This window comes from Callorhinus ursinus, unplaced genomic scaffold, assembly GCF_003265705.2.
Source record: "Callorhinus ursinus isolate GAN/ISIS: 27379988/994484 unplaced genomic scaffold, GSC_fseal_2.0 scaffold118, whole genome shotgun sequence".
NCBI lineage: Eukaryota > Metazoa > Chordata > Mammalia > Carnivora > Otariidae > Callorhinus > Callorhinus ursinus.
In genome coordinates, this window is record NW_027397180.1 from 502,530 (window position 1) to 521,365 (window position 18,836).

At 61.9% G+C, this 18,836-nt stretch overlaps 2 protein-coding genes across 6 annotated transcripts; both read right to left on the bottom strand.

Annotated features, from left to right (window-relative positions):
- Positions 1–99: 99 nt before the first annotated feature.
- Positions 100–7,082, bottom strand: GATD1 (glutamine amidotransferase class 1 domain containing 1). 2 transcript variants are annotated; one of them, XM_025862063.2, is made up of 8 exons: positions 6,968–7,082; positions 5,077–5,153; positions 4,447–4,552; positions 3,982–4,089; positions 3,009–3,103; positions 2,221–2,314; positions 1,950–2,061; positions 100–1,858 (listed from the first exon to the last, which is right to left on the bottom strand). In XM_025862063.2, the coding sequence occupies exons 1-8, from the start codon at positions 7,029–7,031 to the stop codon at positions 1,852–1,854; spliced, it is 663 nt and encodes a 220-aa protein (XP_025717848.1). In that variant the 5' UTR covers positions 7,032–7,082; the 3' UTR covers positions 100–1,851. The 2 variants fall into 2 exon arrangements, with proteins under 2 accessions (XP_025717848.1, XP_025717849.1); XM_025862064.2 differs by lacking the exon at positions 100–1,858 and having other exon boundaries at positions 1,946–2,061.
- A 9,136-nt stretch (positions 7,083–16,218) lies between these two features.
- CEND1 (cell cycle exit and neuronal differentiation 1) lies at positions 16,219–18,512 on the bottom strand. Of its 4 annotated transcripts, none has more exons than XM_025862046.2 (2): positions 18,387–18,512; positions 16,219–16,901 (listed from the first exon to the last, which is right to left on the bottom strand). In XM_025862046.2, exon 2 carries the CDS (start codon positions 16,876–16,878, stop codon positions 16,432–16,434), a length of 447 nt encoding a protein of 148 aa, XP_025717831.1. In that variant the 5' UTR covers positions 16,879–16,901; positions 18,387–18,512; the 3' UTR covers positions 16,219–16,431. The 4 variants fall into 4 exon arrangements, with proteins under 4 accessions (XP_025717831.1, XP_025717830.1, XP_025717832.1 ...); XM_025862045.2 differs by having other exon boundaries at positions 16,219–16,976; positions 18,387–18,511; XM_025862047.2 differs by having other exon boundaries at positions 18,410–18,496.
- Between the last annotated feature and the right edge of the window lie 324 nt (positions 18,513–18,836).

The following is an 18,836-nucleotide window of genomic DNA, read 5'->3' on the forward strand; positions in this document are numbered from 1 at the left end:
CTATTTCGTGTAAATGGACACACACACACACACACACACACACACACACACACCCCCGAGGTCTGGCTTCTTTGCAGGATGTGGTCAAGGTTCAGTCTGTGCAATGTTACCAGGACTTTATTCTTTTCCCTGGCCAAGTCACCTTCTACCACGCGGATATTAGCATTGTCTGGTAAACACTCAGGGAAACTACGATTTGCTTAAAGTGTTTGTTACCGTGGATGATGCCGCGACACTCGGGGGTCACTCCTGTAGGGCTGTTGGTTATTTCTGGTGGGCGGACGGCACGTGGGGACATCCCAGAGCGGCAGCCAGCCTGCAGTGTCCGCACCCTCTCTAAGCCTGAAGGCTGCCCCAGCCCTGTGCCCCGCACCTGGCAAAGCCAGGAGCGCGCCGCCACGGCCACCCAGGGCGCCCGCCCTGCACCCTGATGTGGAACCCTGGAGTAGTCCGGCCGATCTTGGCAAGTGTTATTAGCTCTTCGCAGATCACACAGATGGAGCCCAGAAGGCGTGATCTGTAAAAAAGCTTTTGCCCAGAGACATCGATCACCCTGTGGCGGTACCTGAGGCAGGGAGTAGGGCCCAGGCCTCGGTGGAGCCGGCCAGCCTGGCCATGGCGTCAGGAGTTCCTGATACGGTCCCCCCCGAAAACATCCAACCGAGAGGGTGGGAGCATCTCTGCACGCTCTATGGTGCTGGGAGCAGCCAGGGACTCGGGGGGGGCCTCGCCTCCTCCCTCCTCCTCTGTTCTGAGGGGTTGGATACAGCAGAGCCAGACAAGCCAAGTCGGGGTGGGGAACAAGCAAAAGTGGGGCCCGTAAGAGGAGCTGCCCAGCTTCCGGAGGCCCCATCCAAGGGCCACAGCCCAGGCTGGTCCCCGGGACCAGAGGGTGATCCAGCCATGCCAGGAAGGAGCATCCCCAGCACAGGCCTGTCGAGGCCTGGGTGGTGGGGACCGACCGGCACCCCACATGTAGACCCAGGGTGGCTGCTCCCCAGGCCTCTTGCCCAGTAGGGCCCGTGCTTTGGTCACGTCTACCTCGAAAGCCCTGGAGCAGCTACAAACCCACAGGCCACGCGGGCAGGGCTATGGGTGAGCAGCGCGGCTTCCTGAAGACCCGATTAAACATGTTTCTCTCAACGTCAGAACCGACGACCTCACGTGGTGTCACCATGAAACCATACACCAGACAAGGATTAAAATTAGGGCAGCTCCTTCAGCACTGGGAGATCTGGGGCTGGTCTGGGGGCCGGGAGCTTGCGTCCAACACAAGCCCCCCCGCCCCCCAGCCTTGGGAAGTGGAAAGTGCTGAGCCAGCTCCAGCGGCCAGACCACAGCTCCCCCGACACCCAGAGGAATGGGGGGCAGCACAGAGGCCTGGGCAGTCCTCACCGCACAAAACGGGATCCTGGTGCCACCAGAGAGGCTCAGCCTGGGTGGCCAGGGACAGGCAGAGGGGAGGGGCCAGCCGGCAGTGCGCAGGAAGACCACAGGGGCCAAGACCCACACCAGGACCCCCACGGCCGACTCATTTGGACCAGCTCTCCGTGCTAAGCTCACATGAAATTCTCAGTGAGCACCTGATGGCCCTGAGCCCCCCGCTCCGTCCCAAGGAAAGCAAATGGCCTGGGGGCTGGGAGGTCGACCCCTCCCCCAGAGCTGACACTCTGCAGGGCTGATTCTCGGGGGCCTCCAACAATCCCACCGGGTCAGGTTGGGGTGTCTGAAAGTCACTCTCCAGGGCTGTCACAGAGGCGGGGTCCCTGGAGGCCTGAGGAATCCAGCCATCTCCAAGGACACCTGGGCGGTCTAGAGGCGGCGGCGTCCACTGGCGGGCGGGAAGCCATCTCACTTCCTGTAGGACAGGTCAGGTCAAGGCTCAGGTTCCAGCAAACGGCTGGTCAGCAGCCAGTATCCCGCCCGCCACCCTGTCCACGGCTCCTCACCGGCTGCCACAGAGAAAGAGCAGGTTGTGCATGGCTGGGACAGTGGAGCCGGCATTCTGGCCCGTGACGAGGTGGCGGTCCAGCACCACGTGCACGGCATCAGGCTCACTGGCTGCAGGAAGTCCCAAGGGCGCGGGCCTCAGACAGGGTCACAGGCCAGGCACACCCTGACAACCAGCCCCCATTCCCTCCCAGGGGCCCCCAGAGCTCCAGGCAGCCTGCCCAGGTCTGAGCCGCAGCCCCTGGCCAGTGTCCCCCACCCCCGGCTCACCACTGAAGCTGGCGCCCGCGTCCTTCACAAAGTCCTCCACGATGAGGGGCAGGCGGGCAAAGCCAGGCGCCCTGACGAGCTCATACACGGAGGGCTGTGGGGGATAGGGGTTCCCGCCCCCACGTAAGGGCACCGTGGCCTCCACGGTCGCCCCTCCCCTAGCATCAGGGCTAGTAAGCGAGCCTGGCAGGTGGCCTCAGGGCCGAGGCCCCCAGTGGGCAATGGGCAGAACAGCAGGGCACAGAGCCCCAGGAGGGGGGTGGTGTGGCTACAGCTGCCCCGTGGTGCCCCTGCAGCTCTCCTCCCCCCGCCGGCCTGCCCCCTGCACCACCCGCCAGGCTGGCCCCATGCAGCCCAAGTCCTCGCAGTTTAGACCCTCCCTCTGGCCCCCTGTCCAGCTAGGTCTTTCTCCCTAACTCCAGGCCCTGCACCCAAACTTCCTGGCCCCGAAGGGTGTCGTGCACATGACATGCACAAAAGTCACGTCTCAACCCGACCCCAGCTCCTTCCCAGTTACCCCAAAGTTGCCTCCTACCCTATCAAGAGCCCCAGCTGTGCTTCCCTCCCCACATCCAGAGCACGGGCCGTGCCTTGGGGCCATCCTGGATATCAGCAGGGGAGGGGAGGGGAGAGCACAACTGTCAGCCTGGTGCCAGCATTCTCCGTGATCCTGGTCTGGGCAAGTGACCGTCACCCTGCCAGAGGGGACAGTCCCTGAGCTTTCAAGCACGTATGCAGGTCTCTGACGCCTGTCTACAGCCTGGGACCCTCCCTTGCACGACACTCACCCCTGTGACGCTGTAGCCTTGGAAGACCCAGGATCGGTCCTCGTTGGTAGCACAGCACAGGGCTGCGACGCCGTGGCCAACCGCACAGATGGGCTCTGAAAGCACGGGCAGGGCTGAGGCCCTGGACACCACCGGGGCCGCTGCCCCTCTCCCGACACCTCCCGCCTCAGAGCTCCCTCCCCATACAGTCGGCTCCAGGACTAGGCTTGGTTCACAGCCGTTTCAAATCTTTGGTGGCCAAAACACAGACACAAGCAGGCATGAGGGTGTGGCAGGCCCAGTGACCAAGCCCTGGAGCGCACCACACCCACAGACCCTGGCGTGACCTGCAGTGTTGCAAACGTCCCAGCACACAGCCTGCACCCGCACGCGGGCAGCCCATCTGTGAACACCCTCCCGTCGCTCCTCCTGTCCTTCCACTGTCCCTCCAGTGCCCCGGCCCTACCATTCCCACGGTGGCGGCGGCGGCCGGGAACAATGACTCTCTGTCCAGACCGTGCTGGAAACGGAGGCCCTGTTCCCACTAACAAAGGACACTGTGTGGAGCCCCTGGGTTTCTGTCCATTGGTCCCTAATAAGCATCTTGTCCCCGTCCCGCCAACATGCCCGGCACAGCCCTAAGTCAGGCCCAGGCAGCGCGCCACATCTCCACAGCCCCTGCTGGCCTCAAACCCTGAAGCCCACGAAGAACAAGCCAGCATGTTGCCCGCCCACCTCAGAGGGAGTTGGGGGGTGGGCAGCCACCAGCCCCCACGGAAGGCAGGCAGAGTGCACCCGGGGGCAGCGACCTGAGGGGTGCCCCACCTCGAATGTGTGCACCCGTGCCCTCCAGGTCCCAAATCAGAGGCTCTTCATATCTGCCCTGTCTGGGCCCTGAAACATCCCCTCTGGCCTCCCCTGGCTGCTGGTTGAGCCCCATTTCTCATGAACCTACAAAGCCCCTATCCACACCCCAGTCCCACAGGTCACTTACTGCTCTCTGAGCGGAAATGCTGGAGAATGCGGGCCAGGGAGCCACTGCTGGCCAGGTCGGCCAGCGCCCCGGGACAGCTGGGAATCAGGAGGGCGTGGTACCTGGCACCTGCAGGGAGATCACAGGCAGGTCAGTTAGAGAGAGCAAGGTTGCTGGCTGGGACCAGCCCCCCACGAAGACCAGCCAGTTGCCATCATTTGTCATTTCTCCCCACACGGGCTAAGGCTCCCGAGACCCACAAGCCAACCCTGCCTTTTCTGTGTCTCCCTGTGCAGCCACCTCTCTCCCCTAGACAGAGAACTCTGGGCCCAGGATTCGGGACTGGACGCTGCCCTGGACAGTCACAGCACTTCGTGGCAAGCCCTGAGTGCATCAGAAGCAGACGGGAGCGCTCTGGAGGCCACAAACCCACCTGGAACCCCCACAACCCAAAGCCCCAAGGTCTCAGCCCCCTGGACCCCTCACCATCAATGGACTCCAGCTTGGCAGGGCTGGCATATGCCTTGAGGCGGAAATCCTGCACCCAGCGGGCATTGCTCTCATTCACGTCCACGAAGTCCATGGCCTTCCCCTGTAAGAGCACCAGAGGCTGCAGGCCAGGGGCGGACACCCCACTGTTGGCTCACGGGGGCTTGAAAGGCTGACAAGAGCTCGGGCACAGCCCAGCCCCCTCACCGAGCTGTGCCACAACCCACCCCCAGCTGCCCCCTGCGGGCCTCTGTCTCCCACCTATAAAGTGGAGCTACTGTCCCCTTGGGGAATGACAACACAAGCAAAGTGACCAACATGTAACCCATCGCTGCCATGACCTCCAGGTGCCACGCCAGAGAACTCCTGGTGGAAGGTGTGTGCCACCCTTGCTCCTATATGCAGGTGCTGACCCATGACGAAAGGTCTCCCTTGCCACAAGTCGGGCCAGAGCCCAGGAAACAGGGACCTGAGCTTGATGATGCCACCAGGGACCTAACCCTCAGCCCTGCCACCTCTCTTGGGGTCACACCAGCCTCAGGCTCCCTGCTCCTCCCAGGGAGTGACAGCACTCTTCCAAGCCTCGCCCCCAAAAACATACAGACCCCATGAGTCTGGCTGACTCACCCCAGGGGTGGCCACCTGCAGGTTGAAGGTGGCGCTGGCCAGCGAGAAACAGTGGAGGAAGGACTGGGCAGACACACCTGCAACATGAACACAGCTCTAAAAAGGCCGCTGCTGGGCTCTGTGGGCAGGAAGAGGGGCTGCAGGGCACAACTGTCCTCGTTCCAGCCTGGAGTCTGCCCTCACCCAAGGCCCACCTCACCGTCCTGGGGCAACAGCCCCAGCCCACAGGCCCCACCCCCCGCAGGATGCGCTCGCTCCCCAGGCTGGCCACTACAAGCCTCTCCAGAAGGCAAACCCAAGTGCAAGGTCCCCCCACTCACTCACTGAACCACCAGTGACCAAGCCCACTCCCACCCCCAGCATTCAGCCAGGGAGAGGCCACAGTGAGCAAGGTCTGTGTCCTCAGATGTGGGGCTGCGGAAAGTGTCAGCAAGAACATGGGTGCATCCCGCCCCGCCCCCCATCCCCACGAGCCGGCCCCACCCTCATCCCCGCTTTAGGACACTTGGCCTCTGCTCACAAGGCTCCTGGACCCTGCCCCCATCCCCAGTGCTGCTCACAGCCCTCTTCTGCCCATTTCCAGTCCAAAAGATTCTTAGTTGTTGGGGGCTGTGGCCCCACCAAGGATATCTGCTTCTAAACAGGCTCGGTGTGCATCCCTCCACTTTTATGTTAATCCTGGACCCAATTCCTAAACCTCATCTTCATCTTTATTCACCCTCACGTGTTAATGGGTATTACACAGACTGCATGCATTGAGCAAAGACAGCACACCTACAAATCATCCCCCAGACTTTGCCTGATTCTGCCCTCCGTTCCTTCAACACGGCTTCACCCCTCCTCAAAGGTCTCTGGAGGGCCCCCTCTTGCCTACAGTGCCCTAGTGGCCTTTTCAGAGCTGTGTCCCCTCCCCAGGGCACAGCCACGCCAGTCAACCCCTCTTCATCCAACCAGCCACCTCTGGTAACCCCAGCCCGCCTCTCCAGGACTGAGCCCCACTCCTGATGGCTCCTTCCACCCACGCTGGGCGCAGCGCTTAGGGCCCCCGGGGCTCAGCACACAGTGACTCCTCGACCTGCAATCCTCCCTCCCTTGTCCACTTGGGAGGCTAGAGTTCAAGGAGACCAGGCTCCAGAACCAGACCCCAGGTCCCAGCCCTGGGTGCTCCACTATGTGACCTTGGGCTCATCACTTCCCTCTGACAAAAGAAAGCACAGGAGAGGACCTGGAAAGTGCTCAGGGCAGTCAGGTGCCTTCCAGCTCGTCGTTCATCCCTTCCCGCTGGCCCTGAGCGAGAATCTGCGCCGGTAAGGCGGACCCCACCACCAGCCGTGCTGCCCTGCCGCAGCCCCACGCCAAGCTCTCCCGGTACACACCTCACACGGCAGGACTGAGGGGTTCTCCGCCTCTGCACATCTCCGCCCCCAGAACAGTCCCTTCTCCAGCCCCTCAGCCCCCTGGCCACAGGCTCACGGCGCACCTGCTCGGAAAGGCCCATGGTCCCACCCGCTGGCCGCCTAACGCCCAGGCGCGCCGGAACCCAGGCCGTCCCCCGCAGCTCCTCGGACAGCCCACCGCCCTGCACAGCAAGCCCCGGCACGTGACGCACGGAGGCCCCCAGACTCCAGCACCTCATGCCCCCGAGGCGGCACCCGCGGGCGCCATCCCGGGACCCGCTCTCCTCCCACAGAAACGCCGGGCTCCGGGTCCCCCCTGCAGCAGGCCAGGGCCCCCGCGCTCCGGTGTGGCCTGGGGACCCGGGCCAGGCCAGGGACACCGGCAGCGCTCCCTTCCCAAGGAGGGGCTTCCACCTGCTTCCCTGAAGCGGCGCAAGAGCGAACCGCTCGGGTCCCGGCGCCGCTGGACGCCAGCCGGTCCCCGCGAGCCTCACCCTCTGCGGCGCCGCTGGCCACGAGGAGGCAGGCAGGCCGGCTCGAGAGTCGCTCGGACGCCATGGGCTCCACCAAACCGGTGCGTCCTGCGCGTGCGCGAAGTAGGGTGCGTGTGTGCGCGGGGGGGGCGGGGCCAGGGAACGCTGGTCACGTGCTGCGACGTCTGGAGGCGGGGCCGCGAGCGGGGCCGCCCGTAAGCGCGGTCTCTTCCCCTGCCCTGCCCCCGGCCGGGCCAGCTCGGTGGGCGGTGCCGGGGGACGGCGCCGGGGGGCGGGGCGTCGTGCAGGCGGGGCTCGGAGCTTGGCCCCGGGGCCGCGGGAGGGAGCGCGGGCCGGCTTCCTCAGCCTGACGCCTCAGCATCCCTGAGCAGACCCCCGGCCCGGCCCCTGGTCGCAGTCAGGAACACGGTGCCTTCCCCTTTCCCTCGTCCCTCGGGACAGGAGCGTGAACCAGGAGAGAGGACTCCTGCCCGTGGACGTGGGTCCCTCCCTGTGGATGGAGGTCCCTCCCTGTAGTTAAGGGCCTCCTCCCAGCGGGCAAGGGTCCCTTCCCGTGGATGATGGTCCCTGCCTCGTGGATTTGGACATTTAACCCTCGATCACTGAGTCCCCCCTGCCCAGTGGGACTCATGTCCTGGGGGTGGGGGCTCCGAACATGGATGCATAGAAGGTGCCAGCAGTTTGTTAGTGAGTGCGAAGAATGGGCCACCTAACAGGGAGAGGAGGTGGGAGCGGTGAGAGCTCAGAGGGGAAATGGGGGAACACATCTAAGGAGGAAAAGACTTTAAGGAGGACACTCCCCTGGGGCAGAAAGGGCGGGCCTGCAGCGGTTGGTCCTTGTGCCTGCAGGGGTGGGAGTCCAGAGACCAGGGAGGGGTCTGCAGGTGTCTGCACCATGCGGGGGCAGGAGGGATGGGTTCTGCCTCACCAGGATGATTGCGGGGAGACAGAGGCATCCAGGGTCACGGGGGCTCAGCTGAGTCCCTGGAAGAATATGGGTGTCACTTCCTGAGGTGATTCTGGGAGCTGTTGGGCCGAGCTGCATTTGGAGCAGTTTCCATTGATTGTGTGGGAGGCAGTCAGGTGGATAGACATGTGGGTCACAGACTGTCAGGTGCCCTCTAAGGCCTGGGCAAGAGAGAAGGGAGCTGGGAGAGGGCCTTGGGCACAAGCTGGTGGTGAAGAGGGATAGCCCCTGCCCTTGGCCCCCACAGGCCACCTTCCAGGACCCCCTGCTTCCAGGGAGGAAGGGCAAGCAGTAGGGTTCCCTCAAGGTCCTGCCAGCCTCTGGTCTGACTAGGGAAACCTGTGTCATGGATAAGAAACGCCAAAGTGGGGCGCCTGGGTGGCTCAGTCGGTTGAGCGGCTGCCTTCGGCTCAGGTCGTGGTCCCAGGGTCCTGGGATCGAGCCCCGCATTGGGCTCCCTGCTCGGCGGGGAGCTTGCTTCTCCCTCTCCCTCTGCCTGCCTCTCTGCCTACTTGTTCTCTCTCTGTATCTCTCTGCCAAATAAATAAATAAAATCTTTAAAAAAAAAAAAAAAAGAAAGAAACGCCAAAGTGGTCGGAGTGAGGCCAAGGTGCCTCTCCTGGGCATGCCTGCCTCCACAACCACTGTCTCTGTCCTCTGCCAACGAGGCCCCATGCTCCCACCGCTCCTGACTACCTGCATGCGACCCTCAACCTCGGCAGGGCCCTCCCGTCGTGAGTGAAGCAGGAGCTAGGGGCTCCTGGCATGGGCAGGGCCTCAGGACAGGGGACAGGAGCCGTGTGGATGGAGGCCCACAGGCCCAAGGTCAGACCATAGGCTAGGCCTCACCACAGGAAGAGCTTTCTGGGTGTAGGGCGGGCCCCCCACATGCATATTTGTGGGACCAGGGGCTGGAGATGCCAGACCACAGCGAGGGCCATGAGATCCTCCTGCTGGACCAGTGCCCCCTACACCACCCCAGGGCAGCCCTAACACTTACCTCCTCCTGCATCACAGATGTCATTAAGCCACGCTGGTCTTCTCTGTCACTAAGAGGATAGACGAGGTAGCCTGGCTGTGGCACTGTGCATCGAGGCTGATGCGTTTGTGCACGTGCATGTGGGAGCGTGTATGCACAAGTGTGCCCCTGTGCCCACAGGTGGTGTGCACCCCACTGTACACTTGGGTCCTTGCAGGACGCCTGCCGGATGAAACCACCTGCCTAAGCAGAAGCAGACCCTCTAGCCCAGGTCCCCTGTGTGCACATAATCCTGCACGTGTCCAGGCCAGTGTGTGTGGCCGTGTCAGTGGCCCCCAGCACAGGCAAGCCTGTAAGGATCCCTCATGGCATTTGGAGTTGTGGGGGGCAGCCTGCATGGGGGCAGGTGTGGTGATATGAGGCCTTAGTCTGGGTCTGGCAGTGGCCTGCGTCTCTGTGTGTGCCCCTGTGGACAGTGAAGACTTGGACAAGATGATGCTGGAGGCCCTGCCATGGTGACTGGGGTTAGCCCTCAGTGGGGGTACCCCCAGGTGAGATTGTGGTCCTTTGCCCTCTACACCCACACAGTCATGCTGGATCATTGACCCCCTTCCTGAATGGGTTCCCATTCCCGTGGGTCAGCCCCTTGCCCCTTATACTCCCTCACGCCCAACAGGTGAGAAGGGGGATGCTACTCAGGCCCTGCCTTGGGCATGATTGGGGCTGCTGCAGGGGGATCAACTGGCAGCTAGCTCTTCCTCCCAGGGCAGAGCACAGGAGAGTCTCAGGGGACAGAGGGGTCTGCAGCCAGTGGCCCATGTCTGATGACTGTCTCCTGGGAAGGATCCAGGCCTGGGGGAGAAGGGTCTCCCACTTCGAGCCCTGTGGTGGGAGTAACCCCCCCTCCATCCCCAGGCCCTCCCTAGGCCCTTGCCAGAGTCACAGGTGAGGTCCTGAGATGTGGGGCTCATGGGCGTGGAGTTCTAGGGCATCATCTACAAGCTGTTCAGGTGCGCATCATCCAATAGTGACTGCTTGGGTGGGGGAGGGAAGGTTGGGGGAGGGGGCTTGGGGACCGGGCACAGGGGCTCTGCTGCCATGGAGTGATGGCCTTGAACCTGGGGTTTTGCCTTTGTTCAGGGACCCTGAAACACAAGGTGCAGGGGGTCCCATGACATGTTGTCATGCACCAATCAGAAGGTTTCACTGTTTCATTCCTGTGTCTGGAAATTGCTCCAGATGGAGCAAGGATGGATGGCGGGGGGGGGGGTGTTCCTGGGGGCCTTTCCAGCAGGCGGGCCCACCAAAGCCTCAGGACCCCCAGGCTCCCATGCTTCCTTCCTTTCCAGAGTGTGCCTGAGCTGTTCCCTGGCTTGCTACTCCTCCACCTGCTACTCTTCCCTCTGAAATGCTGGAGCTCTTCTTTGTCTGGCAAACTCCTAACTGTCCTTCAAAGCCATGGGCACCAGAGGCACCAGAGGCACAATTTGCCCTCAGAAAGGCACTCCCTTTCTGAGAACCCCCTAAACTCACAGAGCTGCCGTGAGTGTCCCCCCCCATTAGGGCAGCCTGATCACTGCGTGGACCTCAGACAGGAGACTTGGGACTGGGCTCTCTCTCAGGACCGCTGGCCAGGTGACCCATGTCCTGGGCCCCAGATGCATCCCTCCTCCCAGCAGGACTTAGGGTTCAGGCTCTTCTTTGTCTGAGGCCGGGCTGGGTGGGATCTGGAGACTTAGACACCAAGCACTTGTGAGTCATGCAGACCCTGAACCGGACGGCAGAGAGTGGCCGCCCCTAAGGGCATGGGCTGCTGAGGCCAGGGCATTGGGCTGGGAGCACAGGGTCCCTTCGCCTTCATCACGTGGGACACTGGCAGTAGTTGAGAGGGTGGGAGCTGCTGCTTCCATGTCCCTCCCAGGCTGGCAGGGTGTGAGCCGAAGATGTCAGCCAAGCGGGCAGGCAGTTTGGTGGCCTGGAGTGGGGTGATACAACTGGGGGCGGGCTGCACCCTGCCCAGGATATGAGGACAGGGTTGCATGGGTAGATGGGAGGATCCAGAGGAGTGTCCGAAGGGGGTTCCCCTCAAACACACCTCCAGGTACCACTGTGCTGGGTGGGGGGCGACAGCCTTTCTTCCCTATGGCAGGGATGGGTCCCAGTGATGCCAGCATGACACCCTCTGCAACAGCACAGGGGGTGAGCTGCTCTCCTGCCAGGACAGTTGTCCCCTGTGCTGAGGCTGGCAGGTGGTGGACATTCTGTTCACCAACCCTCTGACAGCCCTCAGCAGCCCTCCCTGCACCAGAGACACTGGACAGAGAGGTCCGGGCATGCCAAGACAGCCACCGGGACACAGGGAGCCTCTGTCTGTCTGGCCCGGGGACCAGGTGTGAGGTCAGGGAGCCACAGGGCCAGGGCTGTGGGGGGCTGAAGACCAGCAGTCAGAGAGGACTGACCCGCAGCAGCTGGGTTAAGGCTCGGGAGCAGAGTTGCCTGCCACACATGCCTTCTGTGGGGTATTGATCACTCTGCCCCAGTGGAGGAAGAAAGGTTCCAGAGGACCCCACTTAGCCCCATGCCCATCTCTGGGGAGAAGGACAGGGTCCGGAGACAGGGGCCAGCTCCACTCCCTGGTCACACCAAGAATGCATTCCAGGATGGGAGTCCCCAAAGAAGAGTTTCCCACTCTTGGGGGAGGGAAGGGGTGCTAGAGAGGAAAACAAAGTGGGCCCCCCCACGCACACATCTTCCGCATCCTTATAACCTGGCCACCCGGGCCCTACGAAGCCCACCTGTGGCACAATGTGGTGTGGGCTGGTGATCGGAAGACCTCAGGTGCTGGCACAAAGGCTGAGAGCCCAGGTCTCTGGGGAGTCCCTGTGGTGCCCTGGGGCGGCAGGGTCTCCCTCTGACAGTGCCCCGCCGGTGGACACAACTGTCCCAAGGGATGATGCTCCCACCTGCGTTTTCCTGTTTTCCTGGTGGCCTGGGAAGTTGGATTTAGATTTATAGTATGTACTTTTTTTATTTTTTTATTTATTTTTTTTAAAGATTTTATTTATTTATTAGAGAGAGAGAATGAGAGAGAGAGAGCACGAGAGGGGGGAGGGTCAGAGGGAGAAGCAGACTCCCTGCCGAGCAGGGAGCCCGATGCGGGACTCGATCCCGGGACTCCAGGACCATGACCTGAGCCGAAGGCAGTCGCCTAACCAACTGAGCCACCCAGGCGCCCTATAGTATGTACTTTTTTTAAAAAAGATTTTTTAAGTAATCTCTACACCCAACACGGGGCTTGAACTTACAACCCCAAGATCAAGTCATGTGCTCTACCAGCTGAGCCAACCAGGCACCCCTGTTGTATGTACATTTATACACTGAATACTTTTTATAGCTGGTATTTTTTAAGACCTTAAAAGTAGTTCTGTAATAACAATAATTTAAGCCAGCCCCGGGGGACGTTTGGGTGGCTCAGTCCGTGAGGCGTCTGCCTTCGGCTCGGGTCATGATCCCGGGGTCCTGGGATTGAGGCCCGTGTTGGGCTCCCTGCTCAACGGGAGGCCTGCTTCTCCCTCTGCCTCTACCCCTGCTCCTCCCTGCTCGTGCTCGCTCATCTCCCTCGTGCTCCCTGTCACTGTCTTTGACTCTCTGTCTCAAAACAAAACAAAACAAAAAAACAGCCCTGGACATCCCTAAGAGTTTGCTTCATTTTGGAAAGGTCCCTGCATTACTCAAGTTTAGGGACACAATGAGACAGAAGCTGAGCGTCAGAACCCCACATGGGGCCCAGGGACCTCAGCTACCCTCGTCTTACAGTCTAGGGAGGGGATTCCAGGAACTGAGTATCTGTGCGAAATTAGAAATAAAGAAACAGGAGGTCATCACCAAGGGCTACCGCAAAGCTACATGGACAGGTAGTGGTGTTAGCCGACCCAGGCTCAGAACAGGCCTGGCTGGGCTGAGCAGTGAGAGGCAAGGCAGCAGCCTCAGGCTGGCAGGAACCATCCTCCTGTGCTCCATCGGATCTTCTGGTGGAAAAGAAGTCACATTGGATCTCCAGCTCACTCCACGCTCAAAACCTAAGGTCCACAGATAGATTGAAACATGACCTTCACTAAACATGAGCAAATGCCAAGAATATTAGCCTGGAGTAAGGAAGAGTATCCTTCCTCCTAACCGAGATCCCAAAGCGTATATGGTAAGGGGAACAGGAGTTACGTGTGATAAACTCGGACTTTAGAACTTCTGTCCTCAGGAGACAGAGAAAAAGGGAAGCCAGCCACTGAGCAAAGACGTTTGCAGTTCGGCAAAGCCTCGGTAGGCAAAACATGTAGAGAAGTCCTCCAAATAAATGAGAAGAAGGCATTCTGTCCCACAGAAAAACAGACAAATAGCACCAACAGGAAAAATCACAGAAGGCAAGACCCAAATGGCCAAGAACTTTGTGAAAAGAAATACATTAGATCCGTGCAAAGAGAAACAACCAGAAGAGGCCAGTTTGCCTCAGTTGGACGAGCAAAATCTAGTGTTTCACCCTGCCCTGTGTCACCATGGTGAGGGGAGCAGGGCCCTCACGGCCAACCCCCAGGCTCCAGCCCGAGCAGCTGGGTTTAAGATGCACCCACCGCGTGGCCTAGCAATCCAGCTGCCGGAGTGCACCCAAGAGAAGGGGCTGCAGGGGCTTGAGGAGACACGAGCGCATCCCTGTTCACAGCAGTGTTAACTCACAGCAGTGGAAAGGTGGAAGCAGCCCAAGCGTCATCGACGGGCGAGCGGATAAACGTGGTCCGTCCACACACCGGACCGTCACTCAGCCTGAACACGGAGGGACACGCTGACACCTGCCACAGTGTGGGTGGACCTGGGGGACGTGATGCTGAGTGAGACAGGCCAGACGCAGAGGGACAAATACTGCAGGATTGCCCCCACATGAGGTCCTTAGAGTCTCCAGATTCACAGGGAACAGAGAGTGGACGGTGGGCACCAGGGGAGGGATGGGGGTCAGTGACTCAGGGGGACAGAGGGTGGACGGGGGGGGCGCGGGGGGAGGGAAGGGGTCAGTGACTGGGGGACAGAGAGTGGACGGTGGGCAGCGGGGCCGGGGGAGGGATGGGGGTCGGTGTCTCACAGGGACAGTTTCCATTTGGGAAGTTGTAAAGTCCTGGAGACCGTTGGTAAGGGCGGCTGCACAAATGAATGTGCTTAGTGGTCCTGAACTGTGCATTCGATATAGCTAAGGTGGTAAATTTTATGTTACGTGTATTTTACCACAATAAAACAAAAGAAAGATATGCATGCCGTATACACACATCCCACCCCAGAGACACCAGGCACCAGGCGCGTTACAAGGATTTTCATCACTGCTCTATTTGGAAACAAGATCAGCATCCTATGAATTGATGAACATGAGGGGCGACTTCGGGTGGGGTATCCACGTCGAGGGGCCAAGCCCTGGACTTCTGGTTGAAGATGACAGAGCTCGTGCTCACGGTGCAAGCCACAGAATGGGGAAAGGGGAGAGGGACCCCGCACAGCCAGAGGGCAGCAGCCCTGGCCCCTGTGCGGCAGGGGGCTGGAGGCTGGACCTCTGGGCCGTGTCTGCCCTGCTCCACAGCCCCCCACCCTGTGTGGCCGGCTCTGGCCAGGTGGCTCAAGGACTCTGAGGAGCCGGGTGTGTGTTTGGGGGCGGGGGAGTCAGGAGGCAGTTCCAGGACTCGGAGGACGGGCGTGCCTGGGCGAGGATGTCAGGTCTGTTTTGGATGTTTTCACTCCAAGGAAGTTCTCTGGACTTGCCTGGGCCTGATACGCGGGTACAGGGACCGGGTGTGCCATTCTGGGAGGGCGGGTACCAGGAAAAGAAGGGAAGGGCGTGCCCCCCAACAGGTCAGCTCCAAGAGGCTGGGGGCAGGAGGGGCCCAGGGTGACAAAGCCCCCAGGAGTGTTTCTGGGTCCAGCAGGGCCTTGCTCCTCCAGACCCTGCCCCTACAGCCTTGCCCACAGCTGGGGGCGCAGGCAGGCCCGACCGTTTGGGTCGTCTGGCCAGAGTGGGCTCAGGGAGCTGTGGGCAGTGGGGTGGCAAAAGGAGAGCCCATCTTCCCAGTCTCCTCCGTGCCCTGCACAGATGGGGAGCTCATTGCAGACAGTGGTGGAGAAAGACACCCCCTGGTCTCAGACGTCAGAGCGAGGTCCCCCATCCCCCTCCCATGCCCTTACCACTCCAGTCCCAGCCCTGTCCTGAGCACTGTGGCTGGCAGCCCAGGTCCAGGGGTGGGAGTCCATCGAGGGCCAGGGCCGGCAGCAAGGCCTGAGTGTGGCTGTCTGGGATGGGGCAGGGCCCAGGATCAAAGGCATGGGGGTGACAGGAGGTGGGGGACCAGTGGCATCTGAAGCTCCCTATTCCTCCCTGGAAAGCCTGGTGGTGTGGCTACATGACCATCCCCCACAACCCGGTGGGAAGCCCTTGCCTTTCCCACTCCAGGTAGGTGAGGACACCAGCCCAGCCATTAGACAAGAGTTTATTTCAGACTCAACCTCAGCTCAGGCCCAGGGTTCCAGGCAAGGTTGTGTCAGTGCCCACAGTGCCCACTGCCACCGTGCCATGGGCCAAGCTGGGATCTGATGTGCCGATGGGGGGCTGCACACACAGGCTCCATGCAAGTACAACGGGGCAGTGGACGTGGGTGATGGTTACCCACCAAGCAGCTCTACTCTGTTACTGCATTTATAGGCTTGTTAGAATCAAAGGACGCTGGGTGAGGTGGGAGGGGCTGTCTCCGGGGGCGGGGCAAGCACAGCCACTGGGCAGATCCTCCAGGTCGCCCCCAACCCGGGCCTCCCTGCCAGGCTCTCACATGCCCCAAGGACAGTTGCTGCAAGACGAGGAGGAGTCAGGGCAGGAAGTGAGGTGGCCCCAGCCTCAGAGGCTCCCCTGGGGCAAAGTTAGAGGGTGAATGGTGGGAGCCCCGCCCCAGACCGGCCTTTGGGCTGTCTGTCCACCCAGCCAGGGTGCAGGTGGTGGGCAAAGGTGGCACGGAGGCTGAGGTGCCACCGTGAGGGCTTGGTTCGGGTCAGCCCACCGCCCAGCCCTACCCAGGTGGGCCCCCCAACCCTGCCCAGCTACAAACAAAGAGCAGAAAGGGGGGGAGTGAAACAGCCATACCCTTTAATGTCCCCACAAGGGCTGGGCCCTTGTGGGAGCCCATCCCGGACCCTACCCAGCCCTGGGGACTCGTCCAGACTCTGCTGCCAGGAAGTGCTTGGGGCCACTGGGGCCTCTCGGGACCGGCTGGCACACGTCCACCTGCTTGTAGGCTTGGTTTCCATGGCTGGGGGGCCTGTCCGCGTCTGTCCTTCTGCGTGTACGGGGGTATACGTGTCTGTGTGGTACGCACACGGGGGTATACGTGTCTGTGTGGTACGCACGTATGGATGTACAGACGGCTGTATGTGAGCTCGGCATGCACTAGGCTCCTGAGACCTGTACAGGAAGTGGCTATGCCCCCACCTGGGCACAAGCCATCATTTTTTCCGGGCCAGGAAGGCCACACCAAGAATTAGGGCTACGGCTGCCATGGCCACACCCCCAGCCACCAGCAGGGGGGTCAAGTTCTCAAAGGGGCAAGGGCCTCGGCCCCCTGGACCCCCGCTGGGGGCTTCATCCTCCTCAGCCCCATCCCCAGGGCCCTTGGGCTCAGGGGTGGCCTCGGGGCTGCTGGGGGCTGCGGGGGCCGGCTTCAGGTTGCTGTGGTTATTGAGAAGGGTAGGGTCTGCTTTGGCCGCGGTCTTCTTGGCAGCTGGGGTGGGGGTCGCTGAGGACTCTTGCTTCTCTGCTTGGGCCTCCTTCTTCCCAGGCTTAGCTGAGGGGGCTTTCCCATCCGCAGCTGGCGGGGCCCTGGCCTCAGCAGCCGCCTGCGGAGCCTTCGAGTCGGGCTTGGGGCTGCTGGTCGCCTTCCCCCTGGACTCCATGGTGGGTGGTGCTGGCAGGCTACCTGGGGTGTGCGTGGACAGACAGGCAGTTGGAACTCAGCAGCTCAGGACAGCTCACCCCTGGGCATTATCTAGGCCTGGAGAGAGACACAGTGAGGCTGTGGCAAGAGACTCAGCCCTCCTGTTCAGCCCCTACCATCTTTGTCCCCATAGAGACCCTGCCTAGTTCTCTGGACCATCCCCCCCGCCCCGAGACCCCACTCAGGATGTTTTCTTCCAGGGCTTGCTCTCCAGCTGCCCCCCCCACTCCCTGAGAAGCCCCTCCAACCACACAGGCAGAGCGTGTTGGCCCTGAACAAACTGGGGGTGCAGGATGAGACAAGCCATCTGCACAATGGTCCTGCCCATACATGTGCTATCTCCATCGGGCCAGGGTAGGGAGGCCCTGATGGGGAAGTGAGAGCCCACCCAGTCCCGAGGAGGATATATGGTCAATGGAGAGTGTGCCAGCTATGGTGTGCCTGGGCAGAACCAACGGTGTACCTTCTTGGGAGGGCTGGGTCCAAGTGGGAGGGGGGGGCAGGGCAGGAACCCAGAGTCTGGGCTCTCTGGTGTCAGCGGGGTGGGAATGGGCCCAAGGCTGCCAGAACTGGGGTACAGCACACCTGAGGCGTTTCCCCGTGGGGCTGGAGAAGCCAGTCGGGCAGGCAGTGACAGGCCCTGGGCCTCCTGGCAAGCCATCTGCCCCTCCCCAGCTCCTGGTACCCACCCCCAAGACCAGCCTCCCCTGCTCCAGTTCAAGGACAGGGAGTCCTTCCTGAGTCTGGAGCTGTGTCTGCCTCTGGGGCAAGGGCACTGTGTGTATGTGTGTGTGTGTGGGTGGGGGTCCCTGGTGTGAGCCTGGGGTGGACACACGCCATGTCCTCAACCTCAGCATCCTCAAACCTGGACCAGGGCAGAAGATGGGGGCTCCAGACTAGAGGAAAAGCTTGGCCCAGATCCTCAATGTTTGAGTTGTTGGGTACTGGGGTTACTGGGCTGGGCCTGAGCCCTCTCTCCCCGAAGACCTAGATACCCCGTCTGCCTCTTCTCCAAGAGGATTAGAAACACCCCCCTCAGTGGGAGGGAGTCCATGTGGGAAGCAGCGGCCCAGGTTTTCCACCTAGGCCAGGCACACGAGCCACACCTGAAGGTCACCTGTAGGTCACAGAATAATGGAGGTGTCCCAGTGAGCAGCCCAGCTGCTGCCCCACTTCCTGGGGAGTCCCAGCAGCCCCTCAACCCCTGGTGTTCTGGATGGGCACCCAGCCCCTGGGCGTCAAGTTTGCAAAGGGCAGGTGGTCTCCTCCCCCCCAATACCCCGTTATTTTTGGTTCATACTGACGTCAGCCAGTGCCCCCTCCCCCTCCCAGGAGCCGCAGGGCTGGAGAGAGCCAGGGGCCCGGCCCGCGCCCCCAGTGACCTTCAAGGCGAGAGCCGCCCACTCGCCCCGCGGGGCCGCCCCGTCACCCCCCGGGCCCCAGGCCCCGGAGCCCCCGCTGTCTTACGCTGCTGCTCCCGGCGCTCCCACCTCGGCGCTGCGCGCTGTCCGCGGGACCAGGGCGGGCGGCGGCGGCGGCGGCGGCGGCGGCAGCGGCGGCGGCGGCGGCGGCGGGGACTGGGAGTTTCCCACAATGCACTGTTCTCGGCGCCGCAAGCCGAGGAGGCGGGGCCACATCACCGCCGGCTCCGCCCACTGTCGGCCACCCCGGCTCCCCTGGCTGGCGGGGCGCTCTGGGGACCCCAAGGGCGGCTTGCCGTCAGGGAAGAAAGGGGGCTGCCCTTCCCGCACCTCCAGTCCAGCCAGCGCGGGGTCGGGAGGCCCGCAGCCCAGGCCCTCCTCCCAGTTCCTGTGCCGACCGGCGGGTGGGTGGACGGAGGTAGGTCTGCGCCGGTTCCAAAAAGAGAGGCTCCCTTCCCCCTCCCGCAACTCTAACAGATTTCAGAGAGAAGGTATC